Source organism: Ruditapes philippinarum, unplaced genomic scaffold, assembly GCF_026571515.1.
Source record: "Ruditapes philippinarum isolate M1 unplaced genomic scaffold, ASM2657151v2 ctg6909_1_1_1_1, whole genome shotgun sequence".
Classification (NCBI taxonomy): Eukaryota; Metazoa; Mollusca; class Bivalvia; order Venerida; family Veneridae; genus Ruditapes; species Ruditapes philippinarum.
The window spans coordinates 122987-149563 of record NW_026863658.1 but is presented as its reverse complement, the minus strand read 5'-3'; the positions used below and the strand labels follow the sequence as shown (position 1 = coordinate 149563).

The following is a 26577-nucleotide window of genomic DNA, read 5'->3' as shown; positions in this document are numbered from 1 at the left end:
TCGTCTGCTGGTCATGACCAATCATTATACCAAGTTTGAAGTTTCTTGGCCTAAGCGTTCTTAAGTTATTGATCGGAAACTGTTTTTACCTACAAGGTTAATGTGACCTTGACCTTTGACCCCTTGACCCCAAAATCAATTGTGGTCATTTACTGGTCATGACCAATCACCATACCAAGTTTGAAGCTCCTAGGCCTAAGCCTTCTTAAGTTATTGATCGGAAACCGTTTTTACTTACAAGGTCAATGTGACCTTGACCTTTGACCCCTTGACTCCAAAATCAATAGGGATCATCTACTGGTCATGACCAATCACCATACCAAGTTTGAAGTTCCTAGGCCTAAGGGTTCTAAAGTTATCACTTGGAAACCATTTGGTCTACAGACCGACTAACCGACAAATGCAAAGCAATATACCCCCTCTTCTTTGAAGTGGGGGCATAATTAATTATGGTTTTATCAATTAGATTTTACTTCCAAAATTTGGAAATTGAAAAGGATGTGAAGGTTTATTATACTTGAAATTATAAATCCTGCAAAACATTTGTATCTTCCAATTAGCATTTATCATTAGTCTTGACAACTCTTAGATTAACAACCTGTCAAGCATGTCAAGCCTTTGATTAAAGTGTGAAAATTAAGAAATTTTGAAGATGATTACAGGTTTTTGTCCAAATCACTCTCGAGTCGTGCATGTCAAGGCACAGGGCAGGTCAAAGTCGAGTCATCTCAAGTACCAGAGATGATTGGTTGACCTGTTGTGACTAACTTTAGGGGGGCCGTGACTGACGAGCCGTTTTTGTTTGAAACATGACGCCATGCTGTTTGCTTACAAACCCTATTACAAGTAGAGAAACTGATAGCGAACAGCATGGATCCTGATCAGACTGTGCGGATGTGCAGGTTGGTCTGCATCCATGGTGGTCGTCGCAAATGCATTATGTTGGTTTTGTCATGGCGCGGCTCAAATTGTGATGACTTTACTTAATACTATTACAAAGTCAGTTATAGGTGAATTAACTTTTTCAGAATCATAAAATTATGCCATTTGAAACATTTCATCAGCTTCTATATCAACACTTTAACAGTTATGTCTTAATGAAACTGCTAATGTTTCTTGATTGGAAACTTTCAAAATCTGAAATTTTTTTGCTATACTCCCACAGGTGTTTGGTTTTCAGATATTACACGGTATTAAATATATATCAATGAAACACTAAAGTTGCCTTCACTGTACTAGCCAGGTTGTCATTCTCATGAATGATCTTAAAAAATCCCAACACTTCCCTTGAAATACTTTTAAAATATTATGAAGTCTGCGCAACAATGGCAAATGAATTTCTTTTGTTTGATTAATTATAAATATGCTTACCAAGGTGCACGTTTCGACCATAAAATTGCTCAATTCTGCATTACTGTGGAAAAATTCATGCATTATTTTAACATTCTCTAAAATACTGGATATATCAAGTCATCATTCTTACGCATGATCTTGAAAAGTAAACAATTTCGTGGAAATAATGTTGATGATGGATAAAGAGTAATGTCTTTGCAGCTGTATGCGGCTATTGATTTTTTTCAGTTCGGTTAAATAAAAAATATATTGGCCAGTTATTTTACAGTGTAGGAAATCCTGTCAGGTATCCGCCATTTATTACACAATTTTGCGTTACTTATTGCATGAATCATGCATTATTGTAACAGGATATACACGGTGCACATGGTGTGTTTTTTTTTCTCAAGAATTATGTCCCAAGACGAAAATAATACATGTAGATAACATAATAAAAGATATAGAAGTGATAAAAACATGTCATATTGAAGTCTACATGATGCATACAAGCTTAAATACCATGTAGAAGTCTTATATAATTAAAAGTTACAAGTTTGCTTTCTACCTTTGCCCAAGTTTTGTTTTATGCATCTTTGATAAAACATAAGTTAAAATATACTCACATTTATGCATAATTCATATATAATCTCTGAGTCCTTATTTTATCACTCTTTTGTCAGTCCTTATTTAATTTATCACTCTTCTGTCAGTCCTTCTTATTTTATCACTCTTCTGCCAGTCCTTCTTATTTTATCACTCTTCTGCCCAAGTCCTTATTTTATCACTTTTCTGTCAGTCCTTCTTATTTTATCACTCTTCTGCCAGTCCTTCTTATTTTATCACTCTTCTGCCCAAGTCCTTATTTTATCACTTTTCTGTCAGTCCTTCTTATTTTATCACTCTTCTGCCAGTCCTTCTTACTTTATCACTCTTCTGTCAGTCCTTCTTATTTTATCACTCTTCTGCCAGTCCTTCTTATTTTATCACTCTTCTGTCAGTCCTTCTTATTTTATCACTCTTCTGTCAGTCCTTCTTATTTTATCACTCTTCTGCCAGTCCTTCTTATTTTATCACTCTTCTGTCAGTCCTTCTTATTTTATCACTCTTCTGTCAGTCCTAAGGCTGATTGTATTGAAAAATGTGTAAATGATATTAATTTGAGCCGTGCCATGTCAAAACCAACATGCGTTTTTTTTAGTTTTAATAGGTCTGTATAGTCATATTTGTTGTTTTGTGCAAGTATGAATCATTATATTCCACATTTCTATGAATAAATGACAAAATAAAGCAAATACAGTCAAAACTGTACTAACGGTCACCTCTTTATCGGCAGTCACCTGACCTCAATGGCCACTTTGTGACGGCCCCAACGAAAATCACTCCATTTTATACATCTGTTCAATGGTCACCTGCCATCTTAAGCGGTCAACGAAGTGAAACTGCCAAACAATCTGCTGTTAAGATGGCATGTGTCACAGATTAACCAAAGCTCCTTTTCACGCGCCAAATAGTAACACAGCTACAAAATTTCAAGAAGTTTGCATAGTCCGTGTTACTCATCCGTGTCATCTTAATTACAAACGATTAGAAGGTCTGCATGCAATTCGTTCTTGTGAGTTATGTAAGCTTTTATTTTTCAATTTAGCGATTTAGATAAAAACTAGAAATGTGTCCACGGATGCCCCCACACACCACTGTTCTGTCAATCTTATGACTCTAGGTCAAATATTTTTTGGACTACATGTGCCACAAGTTGAAATCTAAAAATCAACAAAGGGCCATAATTCTGTTAAATTTGGTTGCAGCAAAAATTCCTTCCTTTACTACCATCTACACATTAAGGTTGTTAATCCCTGGAAGTTTAAGCAAAATCTGCCATCTGGTTTAAGAGGAGTTGCATTCACAAAATTTCTACATAGTATATAATGAAAAAATCAAGAAAGGGCCATAATTCTGTTAAATTTGGTTGCAGCAAAAATTCCTTCCTTTACTACCATCTACACATTAAGGTTGTTCATCCCTGGAAGTTTAAGCAAAATCTGCCATCCGGTTTAAGAGGAGTTGCATTCACAAAATTTCTACATAGTATATAGTGAAAAAATCAACAAAGGGCCATAATTCTGTTAAATTTGGTCACAGCAAAAATTCCTTCCTTTACATCCATCTACACATTAAGGTTGTTGATTCCTGTAAGTTTAAGCAAAATCTGCCATCCGGTTTAAGAGGAGTTGCGTTCACAAGATTTCGGGACGTACGGACGGACGGAGGGACTGACTGACTGACGGACAAGTGCAACGCTATATGCTCCCACATTGTGGGGGCATAACTAGAAATGTGTTCTTAGGACACGGATGCCCCCACACGCCACTGTTCTGTCAATCTTATGACTCTAGGTCAAATATTTTTTGGACTACATGTGCCACAAGTTGAAAACTCAAAATCAACAAAGGGCCATAATTCTGTTAAATTTGGTCGCAGCAAAAATTCCTTCCTTACCTACCATCTACACATTAAGGTTGTTAATCCCTGGAAGTTTAAGCAAAATCTGCCATCTGGTTTAAGAGGAAATGCGTTTCACAAAATTTCTACATAGTATATAGTGAAAAAATCAACAAAGGACCATAATTCTGTTAAATTTGGTTGCAACAAAAATTCCTTCCTTTACTACCATCTACACATGTTTAAGGTTGTTCATCCCTGGAAGTTTGACCAAAATCTGCCATCGGGTTTAAGAGATGTTGCGTTCACAAAATTTCTACGTAGTATATAGTGAAAAAATCAACAAAGGGCCATAATTCGCAGCGAAAATTCCTTCCTTTACATCCATCGACACATTTAAGTTGTTCATCCCTGTAAGTTTAAGCAAAATCTGCCATCCGGTTTAAGAGGAGTTGCGTTCACAAGATTTCGGGACGGACAGACGGACAGACGAACGGACAAGTGCAACGCTATAAGCTCCCACATTGTGGGGGCATGAAAATTAATAAGAAAATATAATATTTTAGTGAGATAATTGGTGTCAATTGACATAATCATTAGTGCATTTTGTTTATCTGTGTTACATTCACGTAAAGTTTTTATGTTGGAAGATGAGTACATGTTAAATGACATACATGATTGTGTAAATGGTTAAAACCTGATGATGATGATGATGATGATGATGAATCAGATTGCTTTTATATAATTTATAACTAAATTAGATTTATCTTATAAAGAAAGAAATAATACAATTGATCCTCCATTCAGCAGCCACCTGTCTTAGGCAGCGAAAATGACTGCATCCCTTGGCTGGCTGCTTGAAACAGTTTAGACTGTATAAGCAAAATTCAATCATTTGACGGTCAAGGTCATTTAAAGGAGTTTGAAAGCCAGACAAGATGACTCAGGGGATGGACAGACGGCAAAAGCAAAAACAGTATGTCTCCCGAAATTTTTGGTACACATAAATTATTTACATGAAGTAAAGAACTAAGAACCTACATGGCAAAATAAACTCAATCTAAAATCATTTACATGAGGTATAGCACTTAGAACCCGCAGGACAAAGAATTCCTTCGGTAAGACCTTCCGTGGGGCAGTAACGTCCAATGGGACATTCAATACAATACACCTGGGCTGTTAATGACTGGAAAGTCCCGTTCTTGCATGGCGTGCTTGCTGCCATTCCTGAAATATATAAATAACCGGCTTTAAATAGGGGAAAGCTGCCTTTAAAATTACCCAAAGACAATGAAACTGAAAAACAGGACTTGTCTATAATTTGTATATAGTCCACTGGCCAATACATGTGTACATGTGTTGTATATTTCTCAATTCAAATGTCAATAATTTAAAAAAAAAAAAACTAGAACTAATGATAAATTTGATTAATACCCCCGCAAGACTGCTTCGAAAATGAGGATGTTACTAGTAACAGAATACCTTGTAAAGAATTGAAATAGAGTTATGGTTGTGGGCAATTAAAGACAGTTGTGTTTCTTGTATGTTGCATTTCCTTAGGCTTTCAATGTGGTTGGCCATTGATGAAGTTTTATTGGATTACTCTGTAATAAGTCCAGAAAGACAAGGAAAAGGAACAAAGGGCAATAACTCTAAAATACTGAAGATTGAGTTATGGTTATTGTGCACTGCACTTTCACTCATTGAGCTTGACCACTGTATGAAGTTGTATTGAATTCCAACCACTAGTTTTCAAGTTATGCACTGGACTAAAAAAAAGTAACAAAGGCAATATCTGTAATTAGTCCAAACAGTTATTGTTCTTGTGCACTGCACTTCATCTCACTGCCCTTGACCATTGTATAAAGTTTCATTGAATTCCAACCATTAATTTTCTAGATATGCACTGGACAATAAAAAGTAACAAGGGGCAAAACCTTTTAAATTAGTCAAAAAAGAGTTATGGTTTCTGTGCACTGCACTCCCTCTCAATATACTTGACCATTGTATGAAATAGTTTTAAATTCCAACTAGTAGTTATCAAGTTATGCTCTGGACAAGAAAAAAGCAATGGAAAAGTAACAAAGGGCAATAACACTATAATTACTCTGGACAGAGTTATAGTTCTTGTGCTTGAACATTGTATGAAGTTGTTTTGAATTCCAACCAGTAGTAATCAAGTTATGCTCCGGACAAGGAAAAGTAACAAAGGGCAGTAACTCTGTAATTAGTCAAACTGGAGTTATGGTTCTTGTGCACTGCACTTCCTCTTATTGTGCTTGACCATTGTATGAAGTTGTTTTAAATTCCAACCAGTATGTTTTAAGTTATGCTCAGGAAAAGGAAAATTATTAAAGGGCAATAACTCTGTAATTTGTCAAAATGGAGTTATAATTCATGTGCACTGCATGCATTTCCTCGTTAATTGCTTTGACAACTGCAATAAGTTGTATAGAATTCCAAACTAGTAGTCAAATGTTATGCTGTCGGACAAGGAATGTTAACAAAGAATACCTGTAATTAGTTGCAAATGAGTTATGGTTGTGGCATTGACTTCTTAGTGTGTTACTTGTATGTTTGATTTCCTACCATTGTTCCTTGAGAAGTTTATTGGATTCTCGAAAACAAAAGACAATGGAAAAGTAACAAAGGGAAATTACTCTGTTATTACTTTAGGTAGAGTTATGGTTTTTGTGCACTGCACTTGACCTTATTGTGCTTGACCATTGTATGAAGATGTTTTAAATTCGAACCAGTAGTTTTCAAGTTATGCTCCGGACAAGGAAAAGTAACAAAGGGCAGTAACTCTGTAATTAGTCAAAATGGAGTTATGGTTCTTGTGCACTGCACTTCCTCTCAATGTACTTGACCATTGTATGAAGTAATGTTGAATTCCAACTATTAGTCTTCAAGTTATAGTCCGGACAAAAGAAAGCAATGGAAAAATAACAAAGGGCAATTACTCTGTAATTACTTTAGGTAGAGTTATGGTTTTCAGTCTGTGCGAAAGTCCGTCGGTCCTCGGTCCTGGCTGAATAAAACTCGTGCGGTCCGAGAAAAAGTTCCTAAATTCCACTAGTCAGTTTTCAATGGAATTTAGGGTTTTGAATTATTTGCATCTTTCTCACGTTTTTGACCATTTATTGACATTTTGAATTCAAACCATTGTCTTCAAGCTTATGCTCGTCAAACAAAGTCAAAAAGTTACCACAAGGAACATATATTCTGTCATTACATATTAGTAAGAGTTACAGTTATTTGCACTGCTCTTGCCCTATTTTGTGCTTGACCATTGTACTGCAGATGTTTTAAAATTTGACACCTTTTAAGTTATTCACAATGAAAAGTAACAGCAGTACTTCTTATTGTCATATGAGTTGGTTCCTTGTTGAACGCATTCTCTTTTACTTGACATTGTATGTAATAATGTTGAAATTCCAACAATATCATCAGGGTCTGGAAAAAACCAAGGGTCCGGGCAATTACCTGTAAATTACTTTCGGTAGAGTTAGGTTTTTGTGCACTGCACTTCCCCTTATTGTGCTTGACAATTGTATGAAGTTGTTTTAAATTCCAACCAGTAGTTATCAAGTTACGCCCCGGACAAGGAAGTAACAAAGGGTAATAACTCTGTAATTAGTCAAGATGGAGTTATGGTTCTTGTGCACTGCACTTCCTCTTAATGTGCTTGACCGTTGTATGAAGTTATATTGAATTCCAACCATTAGTCTTCAAGTTATGCTCCGGACAAGGAAAATGCAACGGACCGCTGGACAGACGGACCAACCGACCGACCACCAGCTGACTCCTATATACCCCGCCCAAACTTCGTTTTTGGGGGTATAAAAAGCTAAAAGTTCACCACTATAATGACTTTACACTTGAATTACTTTTTATTTAGCAGTGTAAGTGTAGACGTTGAATGTCAGGCATTATTTTATTTACCTGAGCCTCTTCTTTTAAAATATTCTATAGTTTCGGGATTTTTTTATGAACATTTCATCAATCAATAACAATTTGTATTATTGTTAAAATGCATTATAATACAAGCTGCTGACTGGATATACAGAATAATATAGCCTTGCTGACATAATTATAACCTTTGGCTAGTGCCTAATATTTAAAATTTCACATCATATAAAATATAACCAATGCACTTTCAGCTTTTGCACCATGTGATGATCCAATAGAAATCATTATAGGATTCAATCGTATCAATATAACATCGTTTTTATTTCAAGAGTCCAAAAAGCCCGTATAAAATCCACATCACACCCCTTATAGTCTTTCCACAGTCTAATTAAAAAGGCTCATATGAAATGCATATTGCAACTTATCTGGTCTTCTTTTCAACTTTTGATAATCAAAAATCCATATCAAATCTTTATTGTAATTGAAGTAACGAGTTCTATCAAAATGTTAAAAAAAAATGGTGGTGTAAAATAAAGAGGTCATTAAACATGGTTAAGACCAATACTGATTATATTGGACTCAGCTGCAAAAGCTCAGCTAGTGTCTTGTCCTGTTTAGTTTTGACATAATGATTTTAGTACATCTATTATGTATATTTTCAAAAATGGACAAAGTTTCTTTGTTGATGGGTCCTAAACCAGAGGGCAATAGTCCAACATAGGTCTGAGGAGCTATTCATCTAGACATAGGATTAAAGATCTAGATATGAAAGTAAATGTACATTTAAGCATTGCAAGCAGCTGTTTTTTCTTATTTGAGCCGCATCACCATAAAACCAACAAAGTGCGTTTGCGACCAGCAAGGATCGAGACCAGCCTGCGCATCTAGATCCATGCTGTTCGCCTACCAACCCTTTTACAAGTAGAGAATATGATAGCGAACAGCATGGATCCTGATCAGACTGTGCAGATGCTCAGGCTGGTCTGGTCTGGATTCATGCTGGTGGCAAACGCACTATGTTGGTTTTGTCGTGACGACTGGCTCATTTGACTTATGGTGAAATATGATTCCTAGATCACTCTCCTTCTATATATAACCATTATTGTCTTTCATTTGATAATCACAAGTAAATTTCACAATTCCCTCTGGAACAAAACTTAACATTACAACAAAATAAGTTATATTTAAGGTACTTACCACGTTCAGAGCATTTTGTACCAATAGGACATGGCTTAATTCCAGTAGAGTCACAGTAATACCCAAATTCACAATCACGACATACCATAGAAGCGGTAAGGTATTTTCCTAGGGGACAAAAAGAACTGACAAATCCTGAAATAAGAAAACTTAATAAAATGATTTTGTATCATTTTTATGAGAACTGTAATTAGTGTGTTTGATGTGACTACCAGTAACCTTAATGTGTGCTAACACATAATTTACACATATTCCACTGTGACTATACTGGTTTAAGAACATTAATGTGAACATATTGATGTGAGTTCATTGATGTGACAGGGCTCTTGTACTGTATAATTTGGGGCCGAATAATGGGCCCCATTCCACAATGAAAATTATTAAATAGTGTTTTTTTTCCCCTAAAACCAAAAAAAAAAAAAAAAACCTCGAGAATAATATTTAACGGCCATAGATCAGGATCACATTTTTAACTTGCATTTTTTTATACAAAGTTTTTAAGATGTATTCAATTTCATTGGAACTGCCACTGCCTTGGCATGTATACCTCCCATACCACTTTGTCAGAATCAACAGTGGTCATTTAGAGCTCAAGGACAACCTCACTGCCAAATCTGAGGGTGGTAAGCCGGTGCATTGCCTAGTTATGTATTCTGAATGTTAAGTGGCAAGGATAAAAGTGACCTTTACCTTTGACCTACTGACCTCAAAACTGAAACTGCCACTGCATGACTTGAATACCCCCTCCCCCACTATTCATGTATCTTTTTATGATGAATATATGAGAACATAATTATATGCTTCAAAAGTAAAATGTCAAAATTCACTGTGGACAGACATTCTTAAGCATTTGAGCATAAAGCCCCTGTGCAAGTTCAATGATGTGAGTTCATTATTGTGAGGACATTGATGAGAAAACATTGATGCAAGCATATTGATGTGAGTTCATTGATGTGATCATGATGCGAGTTTAACCTTTTCCCTTATATAAGCGTGTTTCGACGGCTTTTTTTGCCCCCCCCCCTTTTGAGGCCTCAAACAGTGAAAAAAATGCCCTATTTAGGCCCCAAACACTGTTTGTTCGTTTGAGAAATGTTGTTAAAAAAAGTGACCACTTTTTCGGCGCCGACCCCCATCCAAATATTACATCAGGGGGGCGGAGTACCCCTAATCGCCAAAGAAAATTTTGGACATGTGACTGACTAAAAATGGCCTCAGGTTGATCTTAGGGTAACAAGTAACCTACGCTGAAAAGCCTTTTACTCTGTCAATTCATGGAGAAGTTGCAGCACTTTGAAATCAGTTTTGATGGAGAAAAAAACAATGCAAAATAGTGATTTTTTACAATTTTGAGACGTCCCCGGTTGCCATGGTAACAGGAAATTTACCATTGAGCATGCTGTTACACATGAGCATGCTGTTACAGAGGCTATGGTGTAGTCAACATTTGTGCCAAGTTTCATTAGTATTAAAGCATTTTTTATAGTTTCATAGCAGTTCGAACTTGTTACAGGAGGCTTTTCAATGAAAACAGCCATTTTTCGCAAAATGCTCATGGGGTAAAAGGTGAATGATGAGAGGACATTGATGTGAGATAACTGATGTGAGAACATTAATGTGGAAACACTGATGTGAGCATATTGATAAGAGTTCATTGATGTGAGGAAATTTATGTGAGTACATTGATGTGAATATATTGATGTGAAGAAATTGATGTAGGGACAATGATGGAGCATATTGATGAGAGTTCACTTATGTGACGACATTAATGTCACGATGATGTGAGCATATTGATAAGAGTTCATTGATGTGAAGATATTTATGTGAGGACATTGATGTGAACATATTGATAAGAGTTCATTGATGTGAAGATATTTATGTGAGTACATTGATGTGAGCATATTGATGTGATCATGATGAAAGTTCAATGATGAGAGGACATTGATATGAGTTTACTGATGTGAGAACATTAATATAGAAACACTGATGTGAGTATATTGATGTGAGGGCATTGATGTGAGTCTATTGTCATGTGGGCATGAGGTGAATTAACTGATGCGAGAACAATGCTGTGAGAAAATTAATGTTAAGACATTTATTTGGGGACATTGATGTGAGGATATTGATGTGATGATATTTCTGTGCTCAAATTGATGTGAGGACATGGATGTGAGGACATGGATGTGAGGACATGGATGCAGGGAATTTGATGTGAAGACATTGATGTGAAGACATTGATGCAGGGACATTGATGTAAAGACATTGATGTGGAGACATTGATGTGAAGACATTGATGTGGAGACATTGATGTAGGGACATTGATGTGCGTTCATTGAGGTGAATCATTTATGTGAGTTCATAGATGTGCAGTCCAAGCTAAACCTCGTCCGACTGTCTGTCATGTCTGGTAATTTTTTGAAAGGTCTGACAAATTTAGAAAGTTCTCCCGGACCTACTGTCCAGTAATTTTTTTTAGCAGTAGAACTATTAAAAAGAAACTCTTTTCACGTTTCTAGGCGCTCTGTCTCCAGTTTGCTTAGAAAAAGCAAAAACAGTGTCGCACTTATTAGGATAAACACGTGCAATAATTTTCCAAATATCAAAATCTTCCACGCTCCGCCTATATCAAAATTGTCTATTAAACCAATTTTCATTGGTCGGTATAATTGGAAAACCAGTGAAACGCTGCGATACAATTGAGCGGATGTTGGAAGTCAACAGGTGACATCTCCGGAGTGTTGATAATTGCCTATCAACAAACAATGATATTGACAGATAAGCGGCGATTCATGTCAATTAAGACCAATAAGGGACATTCATAGCGCATAAATTTGCTTAGTGCATAAATTTGTCGGTAAGTCTAGTGATCATGTTGATAAACTTCAGCCAAACCTTCTGATTTTTACAATTTTTCTTGTCAAATGCGTCAATGGCGACTGAAAATGATTGGCAAATAAACTTCTGTAAACACTCGTAGTGGTGAATATCCGATAATTTATTCTTTATATGAATTTATGTAAGAACATTTGTAAATAAAAGACGTTAAAATTTATTTGTGATGTTGATCGTGAAGCTCGAATAAAATGTAACTTAAAGTATTTTAATTTGCAGCGGATGCAGTTTGATAGTATTAGAGGAATTCAGTGGAAAAACAACATCCACATGAACCTTATTAAGTTCATATTAACTAGGACTCGGCAATGTCAACTGACAAGAAATACTTTTTTGGGGAAATATTGAAATTGATGAATTACTAGTATATGATTTTTTATTTTTTGTATTTCAGCACAAAGTCACCTGGCTGCAGTGAGTAAATCATAACAAGCTACATGAAACCTATGATAAAGATGATAGAGAAGAAAAAACACAAGACTGCCTGCAAGCATTCAGTTCATTTTACAACATTTGTCATTTTGCTGTTTATTGTTACAAAATAATATTTATTAAACTTATATGTACATGCATTGTTTTAGTCAACCTAATGTTTGGTCAATCTTATTTAAAATGGAATATCAACACTTCCAAAAATGCAATTTGTATGCACTTGCCCTTGTCCCCAAAAACTTATCCCTAATAATTACTACATGTACTATAAATGGGGAAAATTATTCAAAATTTTTAAGTCCTGTAATTGTCACCAAGGCCCTGTAAAATATTAGTTTTCACAGGATCTATTGTCCTGTAAGATCATTTCAAGTTTCACTGGGACTGGATGTGGGGACATTGATGTGAGTTCATAGATATGGGGACATTGATATGATGATTTTGATGTGGGGACATTGATGTCAAGACATTTATGTGAAGACATTGAATTTGATGCGAGCTCATTGATGTGAGTTCATTGATGTTAGGACATTTTAAGTGAGCAAATTATTGTGAGCACATTGTTGTGAGGACATTTATGTGAGGAAATTGTTGTGAGGACATTAATGTGAGGACAATGATGTGTGGACTTTGATGTGAGTTCATTAATGTGATATTTATTTGAGGATATTGATGAGGAGACATTGCCATGAGGACATTGATCTGGGGACATTGATGTTATTTCATTGATATGAGGATGCTGATGTGACATTGATATGAGGATATTAATGTGACATTGATATGAGGATATTAATGTGACATTGATATGAGGATATTAATGTAGGGACAAGTGACTTCATCAATTTGTGAGGACATTGTTGTAAGCTCATTGATGTGAGGACATTGGCATGAGGACATTGATGTGAATTAATTGATGTGAGGACCTTGAGGACATTGGCGTGAGTTCATTGTTGTTAATATTTTGGTGTATGAAAATAGAATGAGGACAGCAATATGGGTACATTGATGTGAGTTCATTGATGTGAGTATATCTATATATCATATATATATTCATGTGTTTACATATATGTGACTATATTGATGTGTCTATTTATATATTTTCATTTCAGGAGTTCACATACTTATGGTATGAAAAACATATTTCACTTGTGGCTACCGTCACTCATGAAATATTTTTCAAACCACAATAAAAATAAATTCTGGCTGTATTTAAAGAAAAACTTCACTACCCTGTATATTCTTGATGTAAATAAATTAGAAGTCAAAATAGATTAATATTGTGTCAATTCACTATAAATCTTGAGGACTTTTCCAAATTTTCAGTGGAACAGATACAAACTGGTTGCCTTAAATGAATGCCATGAAAAAAAGTTAATTCTTTTAACTTACTAAATCTTATATCAGATTAAACATTATTACTTAAACTGCTTGTACAAAAACATCTTGAGACATCAAATGAGCCACGTCACAACAAAACCAACATAATGCATTTGCGACCAGCATGGATCCAGACCAGCCGCGCATCCATGTAGTCTGATCAGGATCCATGCTGTTCGCCATCAGTTTCTCCACTTGGTAAGCGAACAGCATGGATCCTGATTAGACTGCGTGGATGCGCAGGCTGGTCTGGATCCATGCTGGTCGCAAAGGCACTGTGTTGCTTTTGTCGTGACGCGGCTCATATCATTCTTACCTGTCAACTGTAAAATGAGCCAAACAATAATCGTCAAAGAGCTGTAAACTCTTTCACCTGTAAAAAATGACAAGAATATAAATGTCATTATTTAAAGTAGATTGCTATTTTTAGGGTCAATAGTCTCAGTGCCTGAAAGGGCAGACTGACCCTCATTAAGCCTAGAATACATACATAGACCACTTTTTTCCAACAAAAATTTGACATTCTTCACAATCTTAATGATTTTTAGTCTGAAACATGTAGAAATATCAGATTTTACTCCCTCAGCATAGTTTTATAAATAAACTGTGTTACTGTAAACAATAACATCAAATCACTCCCTTTTAAGTTTCTGTTTTCATTAATTTTTATGTGATTTCCTTGGTTGAAATTTTAACATTTTCAAAATTGTTTCTGTCTGAATCAACTGCCTATTATTGAAATATTTGCTTAATATAACAAGATTTTATAGTTAATGTTACAATGACCAGTACTGTACTTTACTAAAAACAAACAATAAAACAAATTTTTCAAAAGAAAAATAAGTTGAACTCTTCTTACTTTTTATTTTAATAGGACTCAGTGTTGTCACACTTGTTGTTTTGAAAATAACTCATTTCCATGAATAAATGACAAAGTTAAGAAAATATAAGCAAAAATTAATCATCTGACCTTGAGAGTCAAGAACATTTACAGGTCCAGGTCATATCTAAATTATTCAACATGATGATGTCCGTTTGTTCACAAGTCTTGTTTTTGTCCACATTTGAATCAAATCTACATAAATAACAAAATGATGAAAACTTAGCCAAAATTCAATAAGGTTTACCATGACCATGATGACAATCAAGATCATTTAAAACTTAAGGTCAAGGTCAGTTCAACTTTTTAGAAGGTCTTGTTCAAAAGATTGTTTTGTCCAATTATAACAATATTAATCTATTTATTAATTAGCAAGTTTCAGTCAATTATATATAGCAAAAATCAATGAAAAATTCAATAATTTTACAATCAAGGTCAGCGTCTTTTACTAGTTTTGTGGAAGGAAAACCCCTGCCCTGTTTGTGGGGGGGGGGGGGGGGGGTGGGGGGGGGGGTGGGGGGGGGGGTAGAAAATGTCTAATTTACTTTAAGGTCCATCCTAAAAAGATTGTTGTGTTCAAGTTTGAAGAAATCCAAATTATAGACACTAATTATAATAGCAAAAATCAAGCAAAATTTAGACATTTGATCTTGGAAGGTCAAAGTCATTTATAAATGAATGAAGGTCAAGTTTTGTAAAGTCTCCTTAAAGTCTTGTTCGTAAAAGTATGAACACAATACACAAAAACTTAAAAAAAGTTCATGATAAAGTTTACGGCAATAGGCCTGGGAAGGCCGCCATGACTGTAAGTCTATACAATACCTTAATTTAACTTTTTGAACAAAAATGACAAGAGGGCAAATATGAGCCTAAATTCACTCACCTTACTTTGAATTAATGGTCTAAACAACAACAATTATTTCTATGAATAAAACAGCAGATACAAGGTACATTTATTAAATCAAAATCATGGTCAACTGATATCAAAGTTCAAATCTGCATCTAAAATTGTGTACATGGTTGCTGTGGAAATTAATGGTTGATTTGAAAGTCACTGGTTGCTATATAAAGTCTATGTTTGCTATGGTAGTCACATGGTTACTATGAAAAATCACTAATGGTTGATAAGAAAGTCACTGGTAGCTATGGAAAGTCAATATTTGTTATGGTTGCTATGGAATGTAATTGGATCCTACAGAAAATACTGATTGCTATGGAAAGTTGGTGCTTTGGATTTCACTGGTTACTAATTTTAATGGTTGTAAAGTAAAAAAAGAGGCCTAATATTAAATAAGGTATTCAAAACATGGTCTTTTACTACTATCACCTTATGTACAGTAGATATCTTAAGTCACCACTTTCGTTCAAACAGCTGAAAATCAGTCTCAATAATTCATTTTTGCATTTTATGTTTTAGATCTATCTTTTTTTTATCTTGTTTATAGATCTAATGATCTACTGTAGATCTAATAATACAAGAGCTGGTTGAACAGATGAAGGACACAGAAAAGTATACTACTTGTAGTTTGGAAAAAGTTCAAAGTGAAAAAATGAACAAAGGACAATAACTCTAAAATTAGGCAGACTTACGTTTCTTGTGCACAGTACTTGTACCTAATGAGATCTATCTACCTACAAAGTTTCCTGTTGACATGATCTTTTATAGTTTCAGAGTTATGTCCTGTCAAAGTGTAAAAATGAACGAAGGGCAATAACTCCAAAATTAGGCAAGGCAGTGTTACGGTTCTTGTGCACTGCAATTCTACCCAAAAAGATCTATTTACCTACAAAGTTTCATGTTGATATCGCTTATTGTTTCAGAGTTATGTCATGGACAAAGTACAAAGTGTAAAAATGAACAAAGGGCAATAACTCCAAAATTAGACAAGGCAGAGTTACGGTTCATGCAGGCTTCGCGAAAGTTGCCGGACCGTCGGACATGTCCGGCAAAAATCAGGCCGGTCCGATATTTTTTTTCGGAGTTCCGGACCTTATGTCCGGTAGGAATTACCGGGATATATCCAAGACCGATCATGACCGAGTTTTCTCCCTTGAATAAAAAAATGTAAACCGAGTTTTTTGATTCGCCGTTTCATTATAAGTGTCCGATACATACGACTGTTCAATAACCAAAATGTCGGTGTTACTACATTATTACGCTGGCGCTACGCCCGGCAAAAATCGTAAACTATCCAATGAAGAAAAAAAAAGCGAAACAAAAGGAATACGAGTCCAGGCGGGGTTTGCCTAAAATACGAAAGTGAGATTTTCGACGAAAGTGAGCGAAAAGTGACTTTTAAAAATTTGAATTATACCGTTTTATAGAATTTTACAGTAAAATTGCTGTTTGTAGACGTATATTATTAGCAACACATTATATATATTATGATAAATAACCATAATCATGATTTAATCGCCATTTATTGGCCTAATTTCTAAATATAAAAGTTTAGTTATCTTCCTTTCGCTTGCATAGAAAAATACGAAAGTGACAAACTACATGTATTAAATATAGAGTTTAAATTGAAAATGTACTAAAGGGCTCGGTACGTTTTTGGTCGATTTTGGCCCAAAATTTTGAGGAAATTAAATATTAAATATAAATAAATAATTTAATGTCAAATGACAAAGCAACATATATGTAATTAAAAACTGACGTTCCTTTGTATCGCGGCAACGTAGATGACGTCACGGATGACGTCAATCACGATCTAGTTCGGGCAAAATTCGCGAAAATTGGTAAATTTTGGTGTGATTCTACAAATATTAGGTCAACGCATTTTTTAACCGCTTAGGTTTTTACATTTTTTATAACCATAAAATATAAGCTTTAAATTATCACCAACTTTTTTGTGGTTACTGCTTGCGCAGTTCTGTTAATTACCCAAAATTTACACTCCGTCAGTATGCTGTTGACATTCTGGCAAATGGCGACGGATTGGTTAAGGGGCGTAATCGAGTATATATTGGTAGTAAGAGAGGCTCCAGTTCTTTAATTAGTGGAGAGATAAATATCACCGTACATTTTAATAAACTAAAGTATTTCTCTTTATAGTGAACAATTCCAATAATATGCAATAATAGTTGCATATTAATTAGTCTAAGACGTTTATATCAGATAGATTTTCCCCAGACAATTAAGTAATACACAAGAAATATTGACACTATTCCACTGATTGATAAATATGTGTAACCTTGTAACACTACTGCTTTGCCAACAACTGTCTGCATAAATGACTCCGCCTACATTTACCTAGCAGTTTGTCACGTACGCACGTCGGCAAAGTCTTTTGAAGTCTTGATAAAACCGCCCTTCAATGATGATTGACACTTTTAGCGCACCAAATGCTCTCTAGCACCGGTCAATCACTTGTTTCCAGCGTCAGTTTATTTAGAAGGGTGGTGTGAAATTAAATCTTGTCAAAAAAATTCTAATTCTGAATATAGGTCATTAGTTGCGATTTTAATTTATACATTTGTATTGACATAATTTTAAAAGTTCTTCAAATGTTTGCATGCTTGCAATAATCTTGGAAGTGTCGCAATTTTGGTAATTATTTTTAACAGACAGACAGATATATCTAATCATAGCTCTACATAATTTTGCACAATATATTTTTTATGTAAACAATATGGTGAATTATTACAGTGTATTTTCTTGGGGGTATACGAGTCTCTCTGGTTTCAAAAACTTTATAAGTCACTTTTTAACGTGTTTTTTTCTTTTGTCAAATGCGGCATTGGTCAGGTATAAAAAAGGGTACGCTGAATACCTTACGCTACCACAATGATAAAAGCATAGTGCATGCTTTACTGTATCATATTAAGTTGCAAATTGTAAAGTTACAATATACTGCTATGTTAATTTTAGTAACATTTTTAAAGTGTCCCTTAAATCAGTCTTGGATTCATGGCATGTATGTGTTTTTTTTTATTTATGTTTTTTTTTTAGTTGTATTCGTTATAGTTTTTACATACAGGTTTACCTTGTAAATGATTATGAATTTCAACTTTGTGCTCACCGGTGATATATTGAATTACATCAAATATGATAAATATGATAAAACGAAAATGTATGTTATCGAAATAGCTGGAAAAGCTTTTTTGTCGACAATTGTACCTATATTTTATGAGTCATAACTTGTGTTGAAACAAAACTGAAAATTAGTAACTCGTCAGGAGTATTTTTGTACTGCTATGCAAATTAATTGCAGTATATTACAGTACTGTTTCACCAATGGAATATGTCATTGAAAAAGCTAGTTAATCGAAGCGCATCGAAACACGAGGCTATCTGATTTGATCGAGGGGCGTAGCCAGATTGTCGAGTGTTTGATGTTCTTTCTCTTTTGTATCATAGTCAAACATAAAAACACGTTCCATGTTGTCACAATATGAAATACCAATGAACGAGCATCTGAATATGATATCATTTATCTGCAGTCACAAAAAGTAAACCCCATCAAAAATGAGCCAATCAATGGGCATGCTCTGGAATGCGGGTAACTACATAATACCTGCACTCCATTTAACGCACTGTGTATGCATGTATACGATTTAACTCTGACACATTTTCAACAGAAAGGTCCCCAAACTATGATACAAGATTTTTTATGCACTGTTTTTACGTGTTCATGTGTATTCTATACATCATAAAAGGAAAAGGAATTCAAACCTATTTTGTGCTTTGTGTTATTAGATATGTAATCTGAATATTCAAAATCTGACAATGAAATATGTGGTATTATTCATTATCAGGAAACATGAATACTGGTGTAAATAATCCGGAACAAAGATTATGTTGATTGATCACCGCCTTTTCCTATTTTCTTCAATTAAAACAGTATTCTAAGCAAGTTTGAAAATATTTTTATCTGAAAACAAATTACTAGTTTTTAATGACAACGGTAGTTTATATTATCCGTGCATATACCTTGCAAAAGAAACAAATCCGTAACACAAACAAATCGTGTGTACTATGTTCTTTTTGTATTTGAGTTTTTCAACAGAATATAAATATATTTTAGCCTATAGCATCATCGTATTATAATGATGATCTGTTTTTTGAACGATACCAAAACCACTTAACAATGCCGACTTTTTGTATGTGTGTACATTAGTTTATGTTTTTCTTCTTTTTCCATTGTATTATTATTTATTTATTTCATTCTATTAATTCAATTATGTTTTAAACGTCATTTTAAAATATTAAAAGCAAGTTCTCCGCGGTGATCGCCGACAGATATATGAAACAGGGAAATATCCAGTGTTCAAGAATTAAGTTTTGGAAGATCCAAAATCATTTGTTTCGTGTAAATTCTAGCTGTATTACATACTGTGGAATATTAAAGACATGGCAAAATCTATATACCGAGTACATAAAAACTAATAAATCCATATCAAATCTAACACGTACGTGGTTTTACAAGCCAGGTGGTTTCCCTTTTTAATGTTATGACATTTTGGCAGGAATTCAAGTGAGGCTAATCAATCGACTATTTTACAGTATGACAGTAACTCGCCGATCTTAGATTTCTTATTTACCAAAAGCAAATTGTAGAATTTATTTTTTGAATATCATAGATATTGTTTATATTTAAAAGAAAATGCAAACGTTAAAACGTTCAAAAGACCATGCATTTAAAGGCCGATTCCGGTAATCCTTCGTCGATTCCGACAGTATGACAATAACTTGCCGATATTAAATCTCTTGTTTTATTATATTTACAACAATAATTTTAAAATATCATTGATATTGTTTATATTTAATCATAAATGTAAGAAAATTGGTAAAAAGCTCATAAATAAGCAAAGTACAGGCCGATCCAGTAATCAATCGCCTATTCCGGCAGTTTATTCCCGTTTTTGCCGATTTGAATATATTTTTTTCCACTATTATTTAAAAAGCGATATTTGTCACAATTCCTTTGATGTCAATCATAATGTTTAAGTTTTATAAAAGCATGCAAAAAAAAATATTAAAAAGTGCAATAAATAACCAAATTACAGGCCGATAACGGTCATCCCTCGACGGTCCCGGCAGTATTGTAGTAACTCTCCGTAATATGGCAGTAACTCTCCGATCTTAGATCTCTGGTTTTATTAATCAAAAACGATTTTATTTACCAAATCTTTTGACATATTGATAATTTGATATCTTATAATATGCAAGAGTATTCTTTTAAAGCTCATTAATAACAAAATTACAGGTCGATTTTGGTAGTTCCCCGCCGATTTTGGTAATTCCCCGCCGATTACGGTAAGTCGAGTAAGAGGCTTACATCTTATGTGAAATATCAACATCATCATATAATAACAATAATAATAATAATAATAATAATAATAATCAAATACTCGCATACATAAAAAGTTCTGAAGTTAATAAAATTATGTAATTACCGCTCAATTGTCATAGCGTTAACATTACGAACGAATATGTGCCTTTTCGTGCAAACTTCTAACATATTTCTGTGGTTAGCTGTTTTAAACTGAAAACAGTTCAGTGCCGGAAATTCAAATATGAATTTGTTGAAGTAAATGTGTATCTTATAAAACAGCAGTCGCTGAACAAACTGCTTAAAGAGGGTAGTAAATTATATAAAAAGAAGCTATTGTATGTCTTCCTATATACTTCACTGTGACTAAATATTAATGTCTTTGCAATCGTAATTGAACGGTAGAAATGTAAATCAAATGTATCACCAACTCCTTTGCATTACACGATGAACAATTTAAAAAATACATATGCGTCATTATATTTTTTTAATTACTCGAAGCGATGCGCTCAAAATAATACGTGACGTTGATGACGTCAAACTGTAGTATTTTGTTTTCTTGATAGGTTGTTTTGATATTTATATAACTTTTTTGTTTAAAAAGATATCTGACTAAATCTTGCTTCATCTGTTATAAATATAATTTAATTTTGATATATCAAAATTTGAATATGTTTTATTGATAGGCCAAAATTGACCAAAAACGTACCGAGCCCTTTGTAGTTTGTAGACGTATATTATAAGAAATTAATATTAATTTCTGATAATATACGCCTGAAAAATGCAATATTAGTATAACTTTCAATTCAACCCTTTATTTCATATTTTACAAGTCACTTTCGTATTTTCAATGTGAGCGAAGGGAAGATTAAATCATCATAGTGATTATTTTTGAAAATAAATATTATATATTTCTGATAACATACGTCTACATTTTAGTACAAATTTAAAATTTAAAACTCTATATTCAATATTTTACATGTCACTTTTTCGTATTTTTCAAAGTGAGCGAAAGGAAGATCTCAGAACTTGTGTATAGAAATTATGCAAATAAATGGCGATTAAATCATCATAGTGATTATTTTTGAAAAAGAAATATTATAAGTTGCTAATAATATACGTCTGCAAATAGCAATTTTACTGTAAAATTCAATTAAAACGGTACAATTCAAATTTTAAAAGTCACTTTCGCTCACTTTCGTCAAAAATCTCACTTTCGTATTTTAGGCATACCGGTCCAGGCGCCCGCCAAGAAAATTTGTGGGTAAAATGGAAAAATGGCCGCTTCGATCATGAATGTTTTGATTTCCAAACAGAGTCCATCCACAGCCTCACCGTGCTTGAAACAAACTTTTTAAAGTTTTATATGGGCTTTAATTACTATATATCTTTATATATACATAATTATATAGACTGGTTATGTAAAATATTTGAATATGTGACTAGCGCCTGTGAGTCCATCAATCTGGATAAACTAATGTTTTATTTAAGGGAATAAAATTGTGTTGCAAATCTTTAAAAGATGTTATGTCTTTAAAAAAAAACACCAAGGTATTACCATATACATATATTTGGGGGAAAAAATTCGGTCAGACAAAGTTCTTTCGGTCAGACAAGAATTGAAAGTTTGTCTGACCGAATGTCAGGCAAATTTTTCAGCAGTTTCGCGAAGCCTGTTCATGTGCACAGCATTTCTATCCAATGAGATATATCTACCTACAAAGTTTCATGTTGATATCTCTTATAGTTTCAGAGTTATGTCCCGGACAAAGTTCAAAGTATAAAAATGAACAAAGGGAAATAACTCCAAAATTAGGCAAGGCAGAGTTACTGTTTAATGTGCACTGCACTTCTATGTTTTATGTAGATAACTCTTGTTGTTTCAGAGTTATGTCATGGACAAGAAAAGTGGACAGACAGAGTCACAGATGGACAAAGCAGTGACTATATGCTTACCCTTTGGAGAGCTTAAAAAAAATAATATTCAAATTTTGTAGATAACTCAATTTACCAGACATTGTGTTTCAAAATTTTTTGAAGTCTTAAATTGAAATTAAGCAAGGAAACTACGACTATTGAATAGCAATGTTAAGATACTGGAAAAACCCAGTATGCCACTTAAATAGACACAGCAGCCATGCTTGTTCCGAAGAGGTCAATATAGGGGTGTAATTGAAATTAACACTTTTTAACTCATATTAACGTATTGATTCTTCATGATCCTTAAATGTATGACACATTTGATATTCAAATGGAATTCTGTTCTTTCTCTCAAAAGTTTCCAGTTGATCATCATGTAGCATGTTGCAAAAGCCATAAAAGTCTATTTTTTGTACATTTCATGTAGAGATTCCTCCAATGGGCGTAACCCGTTTCCTTTATAGTATTTGTTTTTTAATTTGCATTTCTTTGTAAAAGACAACAATGAACAATGAAATATTGTTTGAACGAGATTTAAAATTACTTTTAATCATTAAAATATGTTACGATTGTCTCCTGAGGTAACGTTGAGAAGAATTAAAAGTAAAACCTATCTAAAATAACCCATCAAGGGCCTCAATATTCGGGACTGCACAGAACAGATTATTCCCCCTCATGACCAGGTCATGGAATAACTAGTAAACACTAGAACTCCGCGAGTCGGATGTGTCGCCTTGTGAACAATGTAGTTTAGGGGAAATGGCCAGGACAAAAATAAAATATGAAAAATAACAAAGGGCAATAACTAAAAAAATAGTAAGTGCAGAGCAGCAGTTTCTGTACACTGCACTTCTTATCAATAAGATCTATCATTCTATGATGTTTCAAGTCCATAGCTTTCATACTTGAGGAAAAATGACCAGGACAAAAATAAAGTAAGAAAAGCAACAAAGGGCAATAACTCAAGAAATAAGAAATGCAGAGTACCAGTTCTTGTGCACTGCACTTCTTCTTAATGAGACCTATCATCCAATGAAGTTTCAAGTCAATGGCTTTTATACATAAGGAGAAATGGCCCGGACAAAAATAAAGTATGAAAATTAACAAAGGGCAATAACTCAAAAATTAGGAAGTGCAGAGTACTGGTTCTTGTGCACTGCATTTCTTCTTAAAGAGATCTATCATCCTATGAAGTTTCAAGTCCATAGCTTTTTTAGTTGAAGAGAAATGGCCCGGACAAAATTAAAGTATGAAAATTAACAAAGGGCAATAACTCAAAAAATAAGAACTGCAGAGTACCGGTCCTTGTGCACTGCACTTCGTGTTATTGAAAGAAGCATGCATACCAAGTTTGAAGTCAATCAGACTTATAGTGACTGAGTTATGCTCCAGACAAGCTATAGCGGACGCCGACGCCGACAACGACGCCGACACAGACGCCGCCGCCGACACCGCCGACAAAAGTAACCCCTATATGTCACCTTTTCAAGGCGACACAAAAAGGGTATGTTAGTAAATAAAGAGCTGAATCAACAATATTTGCCTGAGAGTGATTTTGTTGATATTTACTTCGAAGTAGAAAGTGTGTGTACGATTCAGTCAAATGATTTTTTAATCGAAGCAAAAAAATAAGCCTTATTTCACAGGAATAGATTCTGTCTAGTAAACTGATTGTCCGGTTAACATGTAGGATTTGTGGCCTTAAGTTCAGAGACGCTTGGGGGTCAGACTCTGCCCCCCCCCAACGTGATACGCCCCAGTAAACACTCTATCAAAACTATTTTAATATTTAAACACGAATGGGACATCTATTACAACGATAAAAATGGTTTTCAAACAATTTTAACATACATGAAAAAAATTACCGTATACCATCAAGTCTCAATAAAGTAAAGATTGCAGACTCCAAAATGTAAACACGATTACCCTTGTATAATAAAACCTTTATAAATCATTATTAAATACTGGTCGGGGAGATAACTTCGGCTGGTTGATAAACTCGGCTTTTTATAATTAAATCGAGTTATCGGAATTTTTAATTATCTTATCCATACTATCACTGGAATTCGACAATATCTGGACATTTGGTCAAGTTTGGTAAAATATTTAAAAAATAACACAGACTTTTACCTGTTTGTTTACAAAACGTGCCTATAAAAAGTAAGGGAATCCCATTGTTGTGCGCATGTGCAGCAGATGCTCATTTTGAGGCTCGCACAGGGGTACTTTTATATATTGACCGACTACCGGTAAAGCAGACGACGTTTACGTATACATTTTGTAGATGAAATTCAGACTCACTTTTGTCTTGCTAACTCAGAAAAAAAGGCTGATTACACAATTGTAATCTTTAAGTGGAATGGATTGAAAGACTGATGTTAAATGCTCCTTTGATAATGTTAATGTGTAGGTTGAATACCACTTAATTAATTTCTGCTTCACTCTGTTAAGCTAAGCAAAAATAAATTTGAATCACTAATTCTTTAACTACATATTTCGTTAACGTAAATAAATGATAATGCATGTGTTTTTACGTATAAATGATTTATATGTTACATAGTACATTGCATATAAATATCGTGTTATCATAGATATTCATTATACTAACGTGATGCTCAACAATTTTGGTAACAAATATTTTTTATTTGTCATAAATGAACAGCAAAGAAATAATAAAATGTCTAAACATGTTATTTTACGTTTTAACTTACTCATTTAAGAAGAAAAACAAAGAGCCGGAATTATCTACTCGCGCGCGTTAAAAATATCCTTTTTATGTACCTCTTCCAGGGCCTCTCAAAATTACTGTTATGTTTCTAAATATAACTTTTATGGTGATACCGGAAAATCGAAGAGCTGAAGTTTATTATGGTGCAAGATTCATCAGAATACGTAAACAAATAAATGAAATATGCCCCCCCAAAACACTGATTTTCGGCCGAGTTTATCTCCCAAACCAGTAAACCTTACCGTGACTTTTCCGGTGTAAATCAATAGAAAATAGAATTATAATTATCTCCTAGATGCAATCAGAATAAACATTTATACATCTCTTTGTAATAGGAAAATCAACATTTAATTAAAACCGAAAGTAAATTCACGTTGGGGGGGGGGGGGGGGTGGGACAGGGTCTGACCCCAATCGTCTGTGCGTTTGGCAAACCTGTGGATTTCCAATTAGATCTAGATCTATTAGATCTACATAAATAAAATGACGATCAATAAACAACAAAATTTTACAAAAAAGGGTTTTGATCTTTTTTTCTACATGAAAGATCTGAATAAATCTAGATTTTTTCTTTTATTCTAATTCTAAAAACGTTTCTTACCATTGTAGTCTGCCATGTTTCTCCTGAAAACGCGCGGTTTTTACCATCGTCATTTTAAGATGACGTCATTGCTTCCAGTTAACTGCATTACATGTCAGTCAAATTCCACGTGGTTATTTGGCGCCAAAATGACGTTTAGTCCAAAAAGTTCGCAAAGCGGGAAAAGATAATTTCCAATGCGCGTTGCCAAGGATGATGCTACTGCAGTATGGCATTAGATTGTTTATTGTTTAACTTTTGTACACGTTCTTTATTGCATCACAACCGTAGTTACTTTTATATAAAGGATCTAAGTTTTTTTTATTATGATGGAATATTGTAGATTCTAGATCTATCTTAAAATGGACACACACTCATTCTCACTTAAGTAGATCTTGATCTAGAGATCTAGATCTACGACATTTCATAAATTCTAGAACTGAAAAATTAACTTTTTTGTATATTATAATTCTATTCCATTCTTAAATTATAAGTAACTCGGCATCTTAAATATAAAGCATATCTAGTACAAATGTCCTAGATTTTCCCCTATGACAGGTTTTCTAGATAGAACCAGAAAATAAATTTCGTCATTTTCGTGACAATGGTCCTTA

The 26577-nt window shown here is 34.1% G+C and overlaps 1 protein-coding gene across 1 annotated transcript in view; it reads right to left on the bottom strand.

Moving 5' to 3' along the window:
* LOC132722873 (uncharacterized) overlaps nt 1–26067 on the bottom strand; it is a gene marked incomplete at its 3' end in the record, with an annotated part of 99022 nt that extends 72955 nt beyond the window's left edge. The window contains 4 exon segments of the mRNA XM_060707458.1: nt 4846–4998; nt 8881–9015; nt 13898–13954; nt 25985–26067. Coding sequence (XP_060563441.1) covers nt 4846–4998; nt 8881–9015; nt 13898–13954; nt 25985–26000 — 361 coding nt within the window.
* Between the last annotated feature and the right edge of the window lie 510 nt (nt 26068–26577).